The sequence below is a fragment of the Belonocnema kinseyi genome, chromosome 2, assembly GCF_010883055.1.
Source record: "Belonocnema kinseyi isolate 2016_QV_RU_SX_M_011 chromosome 2, B_treatae_v1, whole genome shotgun sequence".
NCBI classification, from domain to species: domain Eukaryota; kingdom Metazoa; phylum Arthropoda; class Insecta; order Hymenoptera; family Cynipidae; genus Belonocnema; species Belonocnema kinseyi.
The window spans coordinates 22,124,015-22,144,794 of record NC_046658.1 but is presented as its reverse complement, the minus strand read 5'-3'; the positions used below and the strand labels follow the sequence as shown (position 1 = coordinate 22,144,794).

General features: G+C 36.5%; 1 protein-coding gene across 1 annotated transcript in view; it reads right to left on the bottom strand.

Annotated features, from left to right (window-relative positions):
- The window catches only part of LOC117166896 (arginine kinase), a 196,691-nt gene that overhangs the window by 43,244 nt on the left and 132,667 nt on the right, over positions 1-20,780 (bottom strand). The window contains exon 2 of the mRNA XM_033351335.1: positions 9,877-10,234. Coding sequence (XP_033207226.1) covers positions 9,877-10,221 — 345 coding nt within the window. The 5' untranslated portion in view covers positions 10,222-10,234. The remainder of the gene's footprint in view (positions 1-9,876; positions 10,235-20,780) is intronic.

Genomic DNA, 20,780 nt, shown 5'->3' with positions numbered 1-20,780 from the left:
TTGAAACTGAATTATTGTTTTACATGGAAAGCGTTAAATCTCTAGAATTTCAGAGAGCTTTTAAACTTTTAACTTTACAATTTTAATTGTTCTAATTAAATTATGTATTATTTGTAAGTCATTGTGTTAAATTTTGTCGTATATATAATAATTAAACACTTATTGTTTGTAGACAAAAATTGAGTAATTTTAAGAGGTATTTAGAAGTTTTGAAAAGTTTCAAAATTAATTTTGAACTACAAATGATTTAATTTAAAATAGAATGTAGATTTTTACCGACTAAAAAAAATTTAGAAGCTTTTTAAGAATTGTCAAAGGCTTTACAAGAATAAAAACATTTTTTTAAGATTCCTAGAAAAATTGAAAATAATTTTACATTTTAGAAATTTTGTTAAGGAAAATATTCAAAAAGATTTAATAAGATGTCTAAAATTATTAAGAAAGAATCTGGAGGACTTTAAGAATTTTTTTTTAAATTTGCAGGATTTTCTAAAAATTGTAGGGAAATTTCGGTTCATTTCAAAAGAGATTTAGAAGTCTAGATTTCTCAAGATTTTGAAATAAAATTTTGAAGCTTTTCAAGGATACTTTTATTTAAAATTAAAATAATTGAACTTATAATTTAAGAAGTATTCTTTTTTTTTAATTTAGCTTTTCAATTTTTAACGTTTCTAGCTTAAACTTGTTTAAAATAATATAATATAAAAATGTAAAATAAATTCATTCTTTAATTCAGAGCATTGAAAATGATAACGTGAATTACATTTTTACCATTCTTGTCTGAATCTTTGAACTCATTAATTTCTAAAAGTTAAAAATACTAAATTTTGTAGTTTGTCTGCATTTTATTGAAAATTGTTAAATTGAAAAGTGTTATCACCTTTAATTTTTTACATGTAAGTTTTATTGGCCGTGAAAAATATTTCAGAACCGTGAAAAACCCGAAAATTTTTTTTGGGATTCAAACGGCCACCCTGTTATTAAAATACTTAGTCTTTATTTAATTTTTAATATTTCTACAAATTACAATTCTACGAAAAAATATTTAAAAATCAAAATATCGTTTTAGATAAGGATTAAATGTTCCATATTTTTAATTAAAATATGCACATTGTACTTATTCGAATTTTTATATTCTGGGTAATTATTTTGTTTGAAATGAGAATATTTATATGTCAAGATATTATTTTATATCTCACAAACAATTCAAACAAAAATATTAAAATATTAATTGCCAATTATTATATAAACAACAATAATATTAGGACTATTAAATTAAGCAGCAATCAATTATTGCAACTTCCAGAACAGTGGCTCCATCCACTGAAATCGTGTTTCGCTCCCACAAAATATCTGTTGTAAAAAAATGTCTCGCGCATGCCGCATTCGGGTTTTACAAAAAAAATTCTCTTAACCCATTAACGACTTAAGTTATCAATTTTATGACATGCGCTTGACCGCAAAATTTATGGGTATAACAAAACAATAAATAGATCAAAAGTACTGTTGCTTATGTTTTTGGGTGAGCTAAATTCGAATCCGTGGTCAAAATTCGAATATTTTGACTTTAAAATTAAATATGGCGGTTTTTGTCTACAAAAATAGTGCAAAATTTTTTATTTTTATAATTTTGTTTAGGCATAAAAAGCGTTAATATCTTAAAATTTCTTCAACCATTGGTGCACGAAATTCTTAAACCTTAACAAAAAATTCGCATGTAGTTTGTTCAATCATTTCCCAAAGGCAATGGAAAAAAACAGTTTTTGGGACATTTGTGCATTTTTTCCACCATTTTAGAAGAAAAAACATTTATAAAAAAATTTTCTGTTAAAGTTTAAGAATTTTGTGCATCGATGGTTGAAGCAATTTTAAGATATTAACACGTTTTATGTCCGAAAAAAAATTAGAAAAATAAAAAATCAAACATTTTTCTCTATTTTTGTATACACAAATGGATGGATTCGAATTTAGCTCACTCAAAAACATAAGGAACAGTACTTTTGATCTATTTATTGTTTTGTTATACCCATAAATTTTGCGGTCAAACTCATGTTATAAAATTGATAGCTTTGGTCGTTAATATGTTAAGATGGCTTTTTGTCAGACTCAAACATTTTCTTTACCTTCTGGCACATAAAAGAAATTAAGTGTTTTGAGCAGCTGTCATAACCTGATATTTACATGCAGAATTAACACACCGCATTCCTGTCATTTTTTTTATTTTAGTGCAAGCTTTTAAAATAGTAAAATTAAAAAAATGTTCACGCTTTAATTTGGCAAACATGAAACCGAATTCCATTGCGAAAAATATTAATCAAATTAATTTTTCACTAATCTTTCCTATGCTTGCCATATAAATTTAGGCTGGAAAAACTCCCATCGCCATCTGGCATCCACGCTTCACTTGATCGTACTAGTGAAATAACGTCGATGCAAGGGGCTGGTTAGTTCTCTCTCTACCACGTGCTGCAAGACGTAAATATTGTCAATAGTACTCCTTCCCTTCCGAAATCCCGCCTGTGTCTCCGGCAACATTCCTTTCTCCTTAAAATCCTTTCACAGCCTATTTGCCAACAACATCGCGTATATTTTGTACGCAGTATTCATTCACGTAATTCCTCTATAATTTTCCTGCCTGTCCCTATCCCCTTTCTTATACAGTGGTACGATCAACTCCTCCCTCCACCCTCTTTGGAATCCCTACCCCTCCATATTTTTCCTACTTCTCCCTTCAGCCTCTGCCTCACATCTTATGTGCCAAACAGCCATGCTTCGTTTTTTACCCCGTCCAGTCCTGCTGCCTTACTTTTTTTCAACTTCCTTACCTGCTTCTCTATCTCTTCGTCATTCAGCTCCACTCCATCTAACTCCCCCTTTCTTCTAATCGCGACATCTCTCTTCCATGTATCTGACCCCTGAAATGAATCCTTAGAAATTGTCCTCCATTCCTCGCTACCTATCTTCTCACTTATTCCCACCCTGCGTTTCCTAAGCCTATTAATTATCTTCCATACGTCCCTTTCTGTCTTAACACTTCTCAACTCCTCTTCCAGCTCTTTTTCCTTTTTCTGCCCTTTCTTCTTATGCATCGCCCTAAACTCCATCCTCATTTCTGCATACTCTACCTTTTTCTCGGTTCCTTCCTTCCACTTCCTGTACTTCTTTTTCATCTTTCTCTTCTTTATTTTAAATTCCCTACTCCACCACGGCTTCACCATTTCTTTCTTCTTCTTCCTAAATATCTTCTTTTGCACACAACCTTTCACTTTCTCTTTTAGATCCTCCTATATCTCGTCCACCGACTCCCCCTCAAAGCTTACGTTGCTTAACTGCTCCTGATACTTCTCTATCGCCGCTTTCGTCCACGACACCCTCTCCTCTAACGAACCTTCTTCCCTACCCTGCCTTTCGCCAGCCTCCCCCTGTATCCACAAACTTAATGGCTGATGGCCTGATTCCACCCTCCCTTCCACTGCGAATTTCACTATCTTCTCCTGACATACGTATATTCTCCCTCTTCGACGCCTTTTACCATACCATTCGCCACCGCCCAGCCTCTGTCCTTTATCCAATCTCTTAGAATCTCCTCCTCTTTATTTATTATCTTATCCTTCCATTTTCTTTTGAAGCTCTCCCCTTCCCGGCACAGGCCTCCTTCCCCCCCTCCCTTCCACCATACCCTCATCTCTTTTTCCTAGTAAATTTTCCACCCTTTCTTTAATTCTTTCCATCCCATCCTTATTGTACACAGTCACAAACTCATACATCACCCATCCTATCGTTACAGCCCTCATTTGCACGCCCTCCGCCTCACCCTCTCCGCATTTCCTCCTCCCTGTCCACCCTTTCCGCCTCCTTCTCCACCTGCCCCTCCATTTTGAGGGGGGTGTTGGGGTGACCTACGTGTTCGAACGCTTGTTTTAAAGGGACTCTCTAGTGCGTTTTTCTCCGGACGCTCTTTACTTTCCCTTTTCCTTTTCAAGAGATCCTCCTCTTCACTTGCACTGGACGCTCTCTCCCTTGCCTTACCGCTTAATTTGCCCCAATTCTTCCCCCTCCTTACCGCTCCACTCGACACCGGGCCACGCACAGCTGGCCGTCGTGTCCTTCTGGAAATTTACTCCCCGTCTAATTCACTACCAGCACTGCCAGTACTCTCGCTGCCCACCTCCCGCTCTTCCTTCAGTAACTGTAACCGATCCATACACACAAGTACGTTCTGCAGCCCACAGATGTCTTTCAAAGCTGTTGTCGCTTATGGCCTTAAAACTTCAGTTTCTTTGCACTATTTCACCCCTCGCATCCCTTGCAGACACCCTTTTCACACCCCTGACATCCCCCAGTACAACGAGAAACACCTTTGTCCGCCATTAAGTCCCAACTCCTGACCACAAAACTACCCCACTCCCTTGCAAACCTAACCTCACTTTCCCTATCGAGCTAAATCCTACCCCACAACTACAATGTAAATTAATTTTTAACTTCCGAATGTACACCTCATAACTGTACTCACCCCATAGACTTCCGCCCTCACACCTTTCACACAAACTCCGTAAAAACTTCTCACCGCCTGTCACTGCACACTTTCTCACTACCGCTACCAACATGCAAGTCGATTCCGCATAATAATAAGAACATAATAATTTCTGAAGTGACACACTTCTTCAATAGATGAAAGATTTTTTTTCAATCAACAAGTTCTTCTAGCCCCGTAATTCATTTATCAACTTTTTATCAATTATCCCTTGCAGCTACACTGATTAAAATTTACTTGGAAGGGTGTTAGAATTTTGTTTAAACCTACTAAGAAAATGAAACTGAGGTTTGCGACGTTTATGATGTACATCCCATTTGGGGTATGTTCAATATTAGCAAGGGGCTAAAACTTTCTCAACAATTCTTGTGTGTCGAATAAGACAATTTTGTAGAAGAAAATTGCAAACTTTCAACTTATTGAATTTTTTGTGATTTTCTTTTAGTTGTTTTGGGTGTGAATTGGGGTTTGTTCCATATTTGCTAGGGAGATAAAACTTTTTGGGTGATCTTTGTGCACCCAATGAAATAATTTCGTGAAAGAAAATTGAGGATTTTCGTATTATTGTATTGTTGGAGAACTTTTCAAGTGTTAGGGGATGAATTGGGCTGTGTTTCAAATTAGATAGGGGGTTGAAACTTTCTATACAATTTAGGCACATCGAATAAAACAATTTTGTAGAAGAAAATTGCAAACTTTCGACTCATTGTATTTTCTGAGTTTTTAGGGGATGAATTCAGGTGTCTTACACATCAGATGGTATTGGGCGGGGGAGGGGGGGGGGGGGGGGGGGGGGGGGGGGGGGGGGGGGGGTGAAACTTTTTTAGCGATCTTTAGGCAGTGAATGAAATGATTTCCTAAAAAATGGTTCAAGACATTTATTGGTATGAGAAAACAATTTTTTCTTTTTTTCATTCAACATAAATGTTGCAAAGTTCAGTTTCGTTTTCTTAGTAGGGTTGAAAAAAAATTCCAGCATCCTTCTATGTAAATTTAAATTATTGCATCTGCAAGGGATGTTTGATAAAAAATCTTTCATCTATTGAAGAAGTGTGTTACTTCAGAAATGATTATGTTATTATTATTCAGAATCATTTTATTTCCTGTAGTACGATAACGGAACTTGAAATTATGATCCCTAAACATTTTTTCAGAATAATTTTATTTTGATCGTTATTTTTTTTTGTTATAAGAAAACCAGCCCTTACAGAATTGGCTAACTTAAAATATTTTTCGCGAAATCTTTCATCGTAATTTTTAGCTTTTAGGATTTTTCTAAGTGCAGTAGTACTAGTGCCTAGTTAGTGTCCCTCGGGTATGACTTTAGTCAAAATATTCCTGCAAGGGTTGTATTCTTTTCTTTTTTTTTGTGAACAAACTTTTCCCTTTTTGTCTGTATCGTGAGTATCTGTTTTTTGTTTACTCGAAATGCAAACGCAGTGTGTAGTGTTTATCATTGAAAAAAGCGGGTATTCAAAGCTATTTTAGACAGTAATATTGTTTTAATAATTCGGATATCTCTAACAAGCTTCATAGTTATTTATGTATATATTGCGAATAACATAATTTAAATAAATAGATATATAATTCAATAATATAATAAATCAAATTGGCAACGTCGAAAACCTCTGATTCTCGAGCGGCTGTCCGATAGGTGAACGGTACGTATCCAGCTCGCAGCGTAGCAGCGCGACAGATCGCACGCGATTGGTTGGTGCTCTGTGTGTGTTCACGGATGGCTCGTGCGTGAGCCGTTTCCAACATAATGCACACGTATTTTCTTGTGCGAACAGCTTTACTTGCATCGAAGCGAGCGCCGTAACGGCGATGGTTGCAGAAGAACTGGCGGTCACTACCACATCTTTCGACTCATGTTCACGCATGAACGGCTGTTTATGCAGCGCTCCTGAATGGTCCAGCTTAAACATTTTATAACTCACAAACTAAAACTTAAACTGATTTTTGGAAAACGAATGTTCGATTTTGTTTTTCTTTGTTTATACAATTGCATCCGTTATGTGTTATATTTTTTGCTTTAATTCAAGGCTGTCAAACCATGATATGATTATAAGAAAGCAAAAAAGTGACACGTTTAAACCTAAAAAGTGATTTAAAATCACTCATTTTCGAAGAGAAAGAAGTTATATTGTCAAAATTACTAGAATAATATTTTGAAAGAGCAATATGAAGAAACAATGTCGAGTAAGATTTAACATATTTTAATACGCGCTAGATAAACTATTAGTTTTTACTCTTCGATACTTGATTGTCTTATTTATAATCCATAATTCATCATTACTTCCGAGAATCACTCCGGAATTTGTATCTGAATCAATCTGAATCTATCTAAACCAATCCGAAAAATGTTCTCAATTTTGTTCGATCGAATTAATTCGGTGGTTCAGATTAATTTTTGACCGATTTGGATCGAACTAAATGTAAAATTGTCTCGGATTCGTTCTGATTAATTCGGATACAGATTTCGGAATAATTCAGAATGAATTTCTATCCTAAACTTTCGCCAGGGTGGGTACCGTGTCGACTAAGTGAAATATAATTCCTCAAAATTCAATTTGAAAATGCTTAAATTGATTGAGGAATATATACTTTCGTCAACTCTCAACACGCTTCAAAGCTGCATTTCCGTCTAGGACAATTTGATCAAATATCGTGTACATCGTGCGGAAGACCACTATCGGCGAGAAAATTCAAATCCTCTCAAACATCAAAATGTTGTACGTTAATGAGCATAAAACAAATATTCTAACAAAATTTCTACAACTTACAGACCCGAAAATCTGATAAAAACTGAGGAAATTTCATAGATTTTAACAAAAGTGAACTTCGAAGCATAGTTTTTTATTTTTAAAATAATAGGGAAAATCTAGAAAAATTCATAGCGGTACTTTAACCCTTTAACGGCCAATGTTGCAGCTGAACAACATTTACGATTTTTCCAATTTTCAGGTGACAAGCTTAGAATTCCGCAAAATCAATGCGTGCATTAGATCAAAGCGGACCATTCCGCAACCTGTAAGGTGTTTCTGAGTTATCGTACACAGAATAGAAACAGAGAAAATGATCAAAATTGAAACAATTTTTTTCAAACATCGATCAGAAAACGACCATACATTGTCGTTTTTTGTACATCAATATACAACTGTACTATTTTCAGTTCTAATGGAGATAAAGAATTGATTTAAATTAGGAGTAGTTAGTTGAACTATCTGTAATTGTTTACGATTTGAAAGTATGTGCTACTTTTTGTATTCGTGCAAATTGTGTTATTTTTAAAACAGTTGTTTTAAGTGTAAGATGCCAGTGGGGTATCTTTTTTCTTATGATCATCCTTGCCTTTCCTCACAAAAAATTTCGAAGCCCAAAAAACTGGATTCACTAATAATCGCTGTTTGCATGAAGAGAAAAAGAAGCACATACATCTTTTGAATTGTAAATAATTACAAATAGATCAAGTAACTACCTCCAATTTAAATCACATCATTATCTTCATTAGAACTGAAGACAGTACAGTTGTATATTTATGTAAAAAACGATTAATTTGTTATATTTTACAAATTTTTCAACGCAAATTTGTTGAGAAATTTTTAAAGCACCACAATGAATTTTTTTCAGATTTTCGCTATTATTTTTCCAATAAAAATCTGCCCGCTTCGCGCTCGGATATTTATTCTTTGCATTTGGAATGCTTGAAAAAAACTTTATCAAAAAGATCTCTTTTAAATGGTAGTATTTATATGCGTCTTTATATTCTGAATTGTCTACTTAATTAAGTATAAAAGATCAAGTTTCTCAAAGCTCTGTAGGCTTTGACGTACACATTCTCATCGTGAAACTCGCGCTGCACGCTCGATTTCCGACAGACAATTGTAAACAGGTTTTGTTGGATTTTTTCTCGTAACTTTCGTCGTTTTTCCACACATTTTTTTATCTTACTTTTTTCAACGTTATTTTTCACGAATAAAACAAAAAGTAGGCGTCCTATCAAGAAGTGCTTCTTAACGAAATTGTAGATCTTTTTTGGGATAACCATTTTTGTAAATTCATCTTTTTTGTATCCTACATAGTTTGTCCATAAAATTGAATTTTTTATTTTCCATTATTTTTTGTGCAATCAAAATTTGAATTTTCGATTTTTTAAGAAAATCCAAAAATTTGTTATGATAATCTTGTAGGGATTTCAAAAAGAAATGTTTTTCTTTTCTTGACTTTTTTTCATATCGTGCGTTTCTCGGCTTTAAATTTCGATTTCCGGTTGATTAAAAAAATTTTGAAAACGCTATAACTCTGAGAATTTTCTTTTTATCGAAAAAAGGCATTAGGATAAATTGTTTGTTCTTTTCAATACTATAAATATCCGTACATAGAATTTTCAAATTCAGAAAAAAGTGGTCTCAAAAATTTTCAAAATGCGCTCACTTTTTGAATTTTTATCAAAAATTGCTGGTTAACGAACTCGTCCTTTCTTTTAGGACCTAGAAAAAGTGTGCCAAAGATGGATTTGATTCGTTCATTTTTTCGAGAGTTATCGTGTTTACGGACGGACAGACAGACGCCATAGTGAAAACCTGACTTTCAGATTCAGGGGGTCTCGAAACGTGGAGATCGGTTGAAAAAGTGTGATGTCAAATTTCCGACAATTCTAATACTTTCTCAATCATAAATGATGAGAATGTAAAAAACCCTGTTCCAAAGTTCACTGACATTAAAAGTTGTCAAATTTCCTTACTTTTCATTATATTTTTAGGTATATAAGCTGTAATAATGTTTTTGGCATATTCATTTCAGGCTCATTAAGGTAAAATATGTTGACTTTTAAAATTACGCTTTATTCATTAAGCTGTCATTTTTTCTTCCCTTAGTTTTTTACCGTCAAAAGCCACAGGACTCCAATTTCCTCGCCGATAGTAGATGGCGATTCCTGCGGGAACATTGCAAGTGCACGAAACTTCACACTCGTTTTCAGTGGCCTATATCTACCACAAGATATAGACTATATTATACCTGATATTAATATGGAGATTTTAATTAATTTTTATTAACAGAAGTACAGAAAAGCATATAAAAATTTGAAAAAAGTTAAGAAGACGAAAAACACCAAAAATTATAATAAATAAAATGGAAATCTTAAAAAAGTTGGGAAACTGTGTAGACTGTTCACTTTGTTAGGAGATAAAAATTAAGGACATCATAATGAATCAATTCTCTATAAATTTACCTAAGAGGAAATTTCTACTTTACTAAAACATCAGTAGAAAGTTGAAAATTACTTTATGAAATAGAGAAATTAGAATAGTTAGATCGATATCTCGTTGAATACTTACAGTAGGGTCAAGATTTCCAAGCGTATCAACATCACCAAAATCCTTAGGAGGGTGCTTATCGGTCTGTCTAAATCCGCCATGATAATCTTCAATGATGGGGTCGAAGAGGTCAGCGAAGACGGTGTAAGACTCAGCATCAGGGGCATAAATACCAACTCCAGAGTCGTGATTTTCCAGGCCAGATTGGATCACATCCAGAAGTGTAGAACCGAAGGAGGTTTTCCTCGTTTTCAACTGGTCGAAGATCTCCTTCGTGAGGTACTTCTTCAGCAGGGATTTGCTTTCCGACGCAGCGAGCTTGGCAAAGCCAGCTTCCAATTTGTCCACTACTGCCTGGTCTACCATGCTGTTATTTTTACTGTAAGAAAAAAACATTACATTGAAATTCGTTTAAATAAAATTGAAATTGATTTATAAGGAGAAGGTAACGTGTTCATTACATCATTATTAAAATTATCGAACAGCAGGACATTTGTATACCTATTTAGAATATTTGAACGACTGTATAGCGGCAAACAATGAGTTTTTTTGGGACAAATCTCAAATAAATTTTTTTTAAAATATTTATTAAGTATAATTATATTTAGTATTGCGGCTATATACTGAGCTTATTTATTCACATTTTCTGGAAATGTTGTAGAATTAGTATATTTACTTTTATTTAATAAAAATGTGAAATTCCCGGGATTTTCTCGGGTCATAATTATGATTTGAAACTGTTAACAATGGATGAATTATTATCAATTGTAGAACAGTCAGCTATATTATTGTGACTTGAATTTAACTATACCCTCGCGAGGAAGAGAGACCGTTGCAAAGTTATTCTTGCTAAGTATTAATTGAATTAAATTTTTTAAAACACATATGTATTTTAAATGCATTATTATTTACTGTACGTTCATTACCCATTGCAGGGTAGTCTCTCCTAACAAGGATTTAACTAGACTATGTTGGAAGAGAGGAACCGGTGTGAACCTATTCTTGACTATTTTTAAGCAACAAGAATTTAACGGAATCGTTTCTCGAGATAAGGACCGGTGTGAAGTTCTTCTTGGTTATTTTTTTAGTAACAAGAATTTCTCTGAGTCCTCCTGTGAAATAGGGACCGGTATGAAGTTACTCTTGATTATTTTTAAATAACAAGGATTCAATTTGACCCTTCCGAGGGGGAGGAATCGTTGTGAGGGTTCTTCTTCACAATTTTTAAGTAATAAGAATTTATCTGTATCATGCCAAAATCTCGAGACTGTTGCAAATTTTTGGCTTTCTATTTTATTATTATATAGGATTAAATCATTACTGGACTTCATTTCAGAGCGCAATTTATTACAATAATAAACAAATGAAACAAACCATAATCCATCGCACCCATATAACAAATAGAATTAGTGGAGAATATTCCTCCGTAAATATGTAAAGTGAAAAAATAGCGATCAAAGCTTTGCAACGGCAGGAACCAATAAACTATGGTCTTGTCACGAGCTAGTAAAAAAAGTTAACCATTTGGAATTTTTCTCATCTTGTCACATTGCCCATATATCATTTATAGAGAGTCAAGGGCGTACCGAGGCTTTTGGAAATTATTGTGCCTTATCGAAAAAATTCATTTTTAAAAAATTAGACCGACCGGGTGAAATCAACACATAAGAGTAATAAAAATATTTTTTACTAAAATAAATTGTACAGTCTATAATAAATTGTACTATCTATAATAGATTTAACAATCTTCAATGAAGATCTGCAATAATTGTACTATCTAAAATAAGTTGTACACTTTACAATAAATTGTACTGTTTACAATAAATTATACAATTTATAATAAACTGGAAAATCTACAATATATTGTACAATATATAATAAATTATATAATCTTCAATAAAATCTATAATAAATTGTGCAATCTACAATAAATTGTAATTCCTGTAGTAAATTGAGAAATGTTCAATAAAAACCTACAATAATTGCACAATCTACAATGAATTATATAATCTAAAATAAATGCTATAATGTATAATAAGTTGTACAATCTTTAATAAAAATCTACAAGAAAATCAGAGCATGCGACTGTAGGCGTCAGACAAATATTTCAAATATGTCAAGATTATTCGAAGGTAAAATTGGGGAAAAAAGTTTAAGCGGAGAAAAGAACGATTCTTATAAGTTTCTGGGGTGACTGAATATGAATCCGAGGTCTGTCTGACCCTTTGTCAGGTTAGGATCAAAATCATTCCGAGGTCGAATTGGGGAAAAAGACGTTTAAGTAGAGAAAATCACGATTCTTGTATATTTTTGGGGTAGTGGAATCTGAATCCGGGGCCTGGTTGACTCCATCAGGTCAGTGTTAAGGTCATTTCAAAGTCAATTTTTGTTCATCAAATGGGTCGATAGATTTCGAAAGAACAGGATATTTTCCGGCAGCATTTGAATTGTGACTCTAAGATAAAAATGACCTGCAAAGGTAACCTCAAAGCTAAATCACTCTCTTGATCTTCTTAGGCTATTATTTCGTCCAGAAAACAGGAAAATGATAGGTGTGAACGTTGTCATGGTGGATTGTCACCTGTTGGCTTCAGATGTGACCTTGAAGGTCATTCTACTGCCCTGCGGGGCAGTACATATTTACTATTTTCGTTACCTCAAAGGATCGGAAAATGGATCATTCCAAACATCTTGAAATGATCCTGATTTTGACCAGAAGGGATCAAACAGAAACGCATGAGAATCGTGGTTTTTTCCACTTAAACGCTTTTTTCCCAATTTGACCTTAGAATTACCTGAATCCTATCCTAATCGGGCGAAATAGACTTCGGATTCAGATTCAGTGACCCAAGAAACGTATAAGAATCGTAGATTTCTTCACTCCGACAGTTTTTTTCTTACTTTGGCCTTGGAATGACCTTGATCCTGACGGGATTAAACCAACCACGGGCTCAAAAACAACGACCCCAAAAACGTATAGGTATCGTGGTCTAGTCTGATGCACAGAACCCTTTTTTGTGGAGGTGCGTTATTGTATTTTATTGTTACCTGTCCTTGAGTGCTTAAAACCACTAGCCGCGGAAAAATGGCAGGTTTTAAGTTATAGTCACTAAGGACTGGATTTAACTTTGATAACTGGATCCTATTATTTGTAAATCCTCAATTGATAGTTGTTCGTATATCATATATTTCTTGGTGCCGTTGCGAGTTCAACCTTAGATTCTAACATAATGGAGTTCTTAGCAGATGTGGCAGAATGAAAAAGGTTCATATTGATAATTCTAGAACAGTTCGACAAGTTCAATTATATTAATTTTGTGACTTTCCGTTTCCACGATTTTTATTTGTGTCATATTAGGCTGCAGTAAAACTCTGGAATTAGCTACCCGACGACGAGCGCTTTTCGTTATTGTAAGTAAAAATTATGTCCATTCTCTTGTGCTTTTAACACTGTAGATCTTTGAACAAAGAGTCGAAAGAGTATATATGGATGGAATTCCATACACTGAAATGAGGATGACTATATACCTAACACACATGATCAGTGCCGATCGTGACCCACTGGGAGTGCCTCGATCCGGTTACGGGGATGGGGCTGCTGTGAGCTTGCTCTGCCGAGATGTAAGTTGCGGTCAGGCATCAGCAATCCAGCCCCTTCGAGCCCTGATCAGGAAGTGCGTAGTGGCTGCAGAGATCGGAATCTGCAGTGCTCCGGGCGAGTCCGGTCCGTCCGTGCATTCCGGGACCGGTTAAACGAAGGCTGGGCCCCAGGGAACTGGGGTACGACTTCGGTCTGAGGGTATACCCGTTCCCAGTTTTTTCAGCCCGCCCCTTCACGCACGAAGCGCTGGATAGATTTTTTATGGCTGACACTACAACGAATTCAACAAATGAAAAGCAGAATAAAAACGTCATGGTCACATACATGAAAGTGAACGAGGAAAATGAGGCGATGTCAGGCGCAAGCCTCATGTTATTGGAAAAATTCCAGCATTTTAGAAAGCTAGAATCTGAAATAGCGGAAATTCAATCATATCAAGAATATTTTTGAGAAGATGACCATTAAGACAAAAACTGGGACTTAGCAGTACACTTTGATTTCCTCCAGGAGAAAAAGAAAAAGTTCAATTGTATCACGGAAAAAATAAGGACTATTAGGACTAGGCACCTAGCTACAATACCCATAGCCACACCTACTAGCTGTTCGGCTCTCACAAATCAGTGGGAAATAACTCCAGGATCTTCCAATAAGAGAAAGGGAAAGAAAGCTGGTACACCAAGCCCAAGTGGTAAAGAATCGACAAGGCTCAAGAAAAAAAAAGCTTGGTGAAATCGATCAAACCTGGAACTTGGTCGAAAGTCCACGAAAGACGGCTCAAGATTCCTCAGAGGCAGCGAAATGGAAAACCGTAATTAAACGTAGGTGGAACCGCCCAGAAGAGATTTGATCAAGCCTACGGGAGACTGTAACTATGCAGACGTGCTACAACAAATTAGGGCAACGGTCAAACCAGAAGTTTCGGATGTGACAATCAAGTCCATTAGGAAAACTCGACAGGGGCATGTTCTACTAGAAGTCGGTGCTCCAGCCGAAAATAAAGCCAAATTTGGAGCAGCACTTAAACAAGCAGTACAGGAAACAGGAGAAGTCCGCCAACTCTCCCCTAAGTTCCAGGTGGAGATCCGAGATTTGGACATATCTACTGATCCTGATGAAGTAAAGGAAGCACTTAAAGCTCTTCTTGGTGAAGAATGGAATGATGAAACTAAAATCAACATGACGAATCATGACTCTAGATGAAGCCTGAAAGCGTTCGCCGTTTTAAATGAGACAGCAGATAACAAGTTAGATAAAGGAGGTCACGTCAAAGTAGGATCGGTGAATTGCCGAGTCCGCATTAAAATACAGGTTCCAGGATGCTATCGATGCCATGGCTATGGCCACATCGCAGCGATTTGCCGTGAGGCTGACAGGGGAAGCCTCTGTTCGAAATGTGGAAATGGAGACCACAAAGCTGCGGCCTGCTCTAGGTCTCCTAAGTACATCCTATGTGAAGAACAGAAATACGGTTCCGCGCTCAATCACAGCCCTAGGTCCGCTGCTTGCGTGAGCTATAAGGATCCCGTTCGTTTATACCTAAAGGCCGGAAGATGACGACAGTAATCCAAGGAAACTTAGGCCATTGTCAGCTGGAAAAATATATTATGTAGCAGATCACGTGGGAGAAGAATGCTGATGTTCTGAGTAATACGTGAACCTTAAACATCCAAACTGGTACTCAGATATATCGGGATGAGCTGCCATCTGGGGGTCAGAGACCCTAAAAAGGTGCCGGTCGACAGTTGTGGCAAGGGAAATGGTTATCTATGGGTCATTAGCGGAAATAGTGCTACAATAAGCTGTTATCTCTCGCCGAATGTGGGCATAGCGATTTTTCGCGAAAAACTAGTAGCGATTGAAAGTCTCATTCGTGACCTAGACGTCGAGGTAATATTGGCCGTGGATTTTATTGCAAAATCCAGGGAATAGGGAATGAAGTGGACAGGAAGTCGCGGGAAAGAACTGGCCACAATGACAGCTAGTCTGGGCCTAACAGTGCTGAACGTCGGAAATTCTTCCAAGTTTGGAAGACCTGGATACCGTGAGACAATCCCAGATGTTACTCTGGCATCCTCAGGTATAGCGGCAAAAATTAAAAAATGGAGAGTGATGAAAGATTATACGGCTAGTGATCACCAGTATATGAGCTACCAAATTGGGGAAGTATCAAAAAGGTCATACGACAAGGATAAGAGTTTCCAAAAGAAGGGCTGGAAAACCAGTTGTTTGGACCCGGTGGTGCTCACAAAGAAGAACCAGAAAGGGAGACAACAAGTTAGTTGCGACCACAGAGATGGTGACAACTAATCACATTCGATGTTAAAAATGCTTTTAACACAGTCAGATGGACAGACGTTCTAGATGCTCTGCAAAAGTATTCCGAAGTACCGAGTTATCTGTTTCGAGTTATTCTGACTATTGGAGCAACAGGAACCTACAGTACGAAACGACGGAAGGGACAAAGCAAAAGGACGTAAGAGCTGGAGTAGCACAGGGGTCTGTGCTCAAACCGCACCTGTGTAATGCCGTCTACCACGACGTTCTAAAATTAAAGCTGCCGTACGACTGCAAATTTATTGGCTTTGCGGACGACTTAGCGGCTACAATCTTAGCCAAGAACGTGGAAGAAGCCAGGATAAAAGCAGCTCTAGTCTCAGTAAAGGCGGAAAACTGGCTAAGCGATCATAACATCGAGGCTGCGAGGTCTCTGAAATACCTTGGCGTGATGCTGGACCAAAACTTAACGTTTTGGCCACATATCTGTAAGGCGGCCGACAAAGCGGACACCCAGGTGGCCATGCTTGCTAGACTGATGCCAAATGTTGCAGGACCCAGGAGTAGGAAGAGAAAAATTCTCATGTCAGTCGCTCACTCCATAATGCTTTATGGAGCAGAGGTGTGGGCGGACGCAATGAGAGTCAAAACATACAGGGCCAAACTAGCTTCAGTACAAAGGAAAGGTGCTATACGAATAGGATGTGCTTATCGCACAGTTTCTGAAGCGGCGATTTTGGTATTAGCAGGCATAATCCCTATAGACCTCTTGGCTACCGAGAGGAAAAGGGTTTTTGAGAGTAGGAAAAATCGGGAAGGCAGGGAAGCACTGTAAACAGAAAGAATACGTACCCTATCCATTTGGGGGGTTAGATGGGCGAACGAGGAAAAGGGCAGGTGGACTGCCAGGTTTATTCAAGACCCCTCACAGTGGATCAACAGGAAACATGGGTAGCTGTTTTTCCATCCAACACAACTGCCGAGTGGAGATTGGCATTTCAATGCCTACCTGAACAAAATGGGAAGAAAGACGAGCCCAAAGTGTGACTACTGTCCGGAAGAACGGGACAGCGCCGAACACACCTTCTTTAAGTGCAACAGGTGGATACCTGGAAAAACAGCCCTAGAGACGGAAATAGGTGAGCCTCTAACACCTGAGACTATCGGAAGAGCGATGCTGCAAATCAGAGCAAACTGGAAAACAGTATCTCGATATGCGGAAGAGGTGCTGAGCCATAAAAAGAGGGAGGAATTAACGTGAAATCTTTCTACACTTACCTAAAATAAGCCCCTTGTACTGTGGTCGAAGGCCGACGGCATGCAGAGTTAAGTATATAACACAACCTAGTTTGACGCGTGCCACACTATATGGGGTGTGTAGTTGTAGATAAATAGCAGTTATCAGAAATGATTTTCCTGAAGTAATGTGAAAGCGAAATTCCGGGAGCATGGGTTAGCAGGACAGGAGTTAGCATTTTTCCGTTTTACTCCTTTAAAAAAAAACTAAAAACAAAAAACTAGCAGTTGTCTGTTTCCCTATATTTCTTCTACATTATTAGGATTAGAAGTTATACACACACATATATAATATTTTAAGTTATCTATGTCACAAATTACATTATTTTCAAACTAATTGCATGTCTTTATAAATTGAACAATTCCTTTATCTTTCACTTAAAATCTTCGCTGATGATATTTAATTCAATTCAAATATACTACATCTCGCGCGCTCACTTATCCAATATAGCTGGCTGCGTTGGAGTTGGGTCCTATTGGTTAATTTTTTTTTAGTTGCGCGTGGCTGAACCATCTATTCTTATATCATGGGCCCTTGTGCCAGTCGTCTCCATGCAGTCAATTTGTATTATGCCACCGCGGAGGTAACTCAGTTGAATTACGATTTCGTTATTGTGCGATCTAGTTTACCGGGATTTATCCCGCTGCTTGAATTGCAGTGCATTTTCTTCCAATGGGAAGACTGAAATAAACTTAAAAACACACAATAATTATTTAACTTCAATTCGGGTCTCTTCCGCGCGAGAGGATCCAGAATAGGTAATTGACTTTAATGAATCAATAAAGAAGGCCACAAATGCTCATAAGAAATTGCGAATATTTATAGTTGTGTTATGATCGTATAAATAAACAACCAGTTGAGCTTACCCCTCCTAAGCTTATTTTTGTATTGTATCATCTTCAATAAGATTTCACTTACTAAACTTCTAAATCTCAGTCTTTCAATAACTCTGTTCAAGACACATTCACATATTCATCGAATCTGTATTTTGGTCTATTGGTTTTGTTGATATTCATTTTCACTTGAAAAGGCTGGGGACATGAGCTTTCGTAAGGTCATCGTTGGCCACTACTTTCTCCGAAAGTACAATGAAGAATATGACTTATATAGTACGCCTGCATTCAGAAAACAATGCTATATGATTATATTTTTTGAGATTGTAATAAACATTTATTATATTAACAATAAGCTTGGTAAAAGTTACCTTACTTTTAAAGACTAATGTCTCGGCTCATAATGATTATTTCACAAATTTACAAAATAATAGTCTTTTCAACTTTTAGACTTTTTTTTAGACTTTTCAACTACACTCGAGTCGCGGTACTGCGAACATTTAGCGCAGGTTCACCCTCAATAGTAAGAAGACATGAGGGGACCCCACTCCTGCGACTATTTGCTATATTTAAATCTGTTTAGATGATACGTGTGTGCATCTGTGTGCGCACATGTCAACCGTTTACCTTCTGAAAGCTTGTAGTGACGATTTGAATCGTTATTAATAAAATTAGTAAAAGTAAGTGAGCGAAAGAAACGTGGAAAGACATCACAAATATAAAACCATGAACCGTAAGTTTCGAATGTATTTGATTATGAACTAAAATTAAAATTACAGTGAATTGTACATTTGAAGATATCATCAAATGTAGAAATGAGTAGTGGGGGGTAAGGGGTTATAGCGTCGTTCTGACTATCTGGAGAAAAACGTACTCAGTAGCGGGAGTTTGCAGTACTGAATTTCGCAGTACCGCGACTCGAGTGTATCAGTATACTTATATATCGAAACAATTTGTCTTAAAAAATACGAAAAAACAGAACCCAACGAAGTGTCTGCATGGAGTAAATTTAAGTCAGATAACTACCGATCCTGGCGGCAAAATATTACGGAGATCTTTAGGCACGCTCACGCTGTTGTACTCAATACAATGCATACCCTTTACCTCACCTCGGACATCTCCAGTGGCCTAAGCCACTAAGGTCACAATGCCTACGCTAAGTGTGATTCACATCTGGCACCAATGTCAAGAAAACATTAATAGGTTCACTTCTGAATTTTCTGTTTAGTGTCCAATGAAATGGCCGAAATTTTAAAGTTCCCAAAAAATTTACTAAAAATACTTCTCTGACATTCAATGAATTTCCACGATTCTTTAAATTCGGAATCGAATGATATATACTCTTAGGACCCACTTTTTTCATAGAAAAATTTTATTATGTTAGCAATAAGCTTAGTCAAAGTAACCTTATTTTAGAAGACTAATTTTTGGCTCGTAATCATTATTTCACAAATTTGCAAAACAATAGTTGTCTATTAATTTTTCAACTACAAGTATATGTATCTATGTAAACCATTTTTCTTAAATAAATCCTGGCGGTAGTTACAAAAATTTGTTAAGAATACTTCTCAGACGTTCAAGGAATTGACAGATTTTTTTCAAACTTTTTTTTATATACTAATAATAATATAACGAGGCCAAAAATTGCCTGATCGGCCAACTACCACCCTCCGCAAGGGTGCCGGTTTTCAGACAATGCCTAGCCCTGAATGACGGTCCCCTGATCATTACTTCCTCGCAGGCCATTTTTTTCACACCTTTTTTTACTATGTACCCCTTTTTCTGAAAATATTCAAGCTGTGATTGGCTGTCGAAAATTTTTTTTCTCTTAGAAGCTCCGCCCTTTGGGGCGTACTCATCATATTTTGTCTGCCTAGCACACTCAACTCAGAATTTCCGCGGGTGTCCCAGCCCTTTGAAGGTTATAACATAATAATTATGTTATACCGATTCTCTAATTATATAGTATATTGTGCTACGAGACAGCAATGGCAATGGATGAGCTTCTGCCCAGACACAAACGTACGGTTTTCGGAAAATGCCGTCCGCAGGCAAAGACAGTATAACACCAACAAAATGTCAAAGGAAAGACGCAGAAATCTTCCTCTTTTGCATAAAGATTGTTTGAAATCAATGTGATTCTTTCATTCCTTACTTGATTTTCTATGTATGAATTGAGGGGTGGAAAATATAAAAATTCTTATAATTTTATTCATCAGTGCCATTAGAATAGCTTCACTAATCTCCCGGCAGTTTTAATTGTGCTTTCATATAATGAAGCTCTTAGCAATGACACATAGAAAGGAACCCTTAAAAGCTGCACACAGCAGTAGCGTTATAGTTAATGGCACTGGATATGACACTGTTCCTGATTGGCTTCTGCTTTATTATCGGGTTTTTCATTATGTCATAAGGTACTAATTGAGGACTTCCTTTAATCAGTTTTTCTTTCTTCGGGAGCGCTATAAAGAAAATCCGACGCAATACATCCTACAGATCCTCATTGCCATTGATTTCTCTGAAAGTCTCGACTAAACACTCATATGAGTATGTATGATCTGCAGTTACGGCAGTAGTCCGACGTTGCGGATACGTCCTTGTCTATCGGGTTCATTCATAATGCACCGGCATTCAAAGGACTCTTTCCTCCCTTACATATATATGGAGAAATTCATGAAAAAATGTTGAAAACTTTCGTCGAAATCACATTTGAGGTATTGAGACCTTGTGATCATATAATTATAAGATCTAGATATCTCAATTTTGTGATAACATCTAAATGAGGTTTAAGAATTTAAAGTAATTCTAATATATATATATATACGAGGGTGGATTGATAAGTTTCCGGCTTGACCAAGAAAAACAACGTTTTTAAGAATTTTTTTTTTTTATTTCTCAACATAATCTCCTCCAAGGCTGA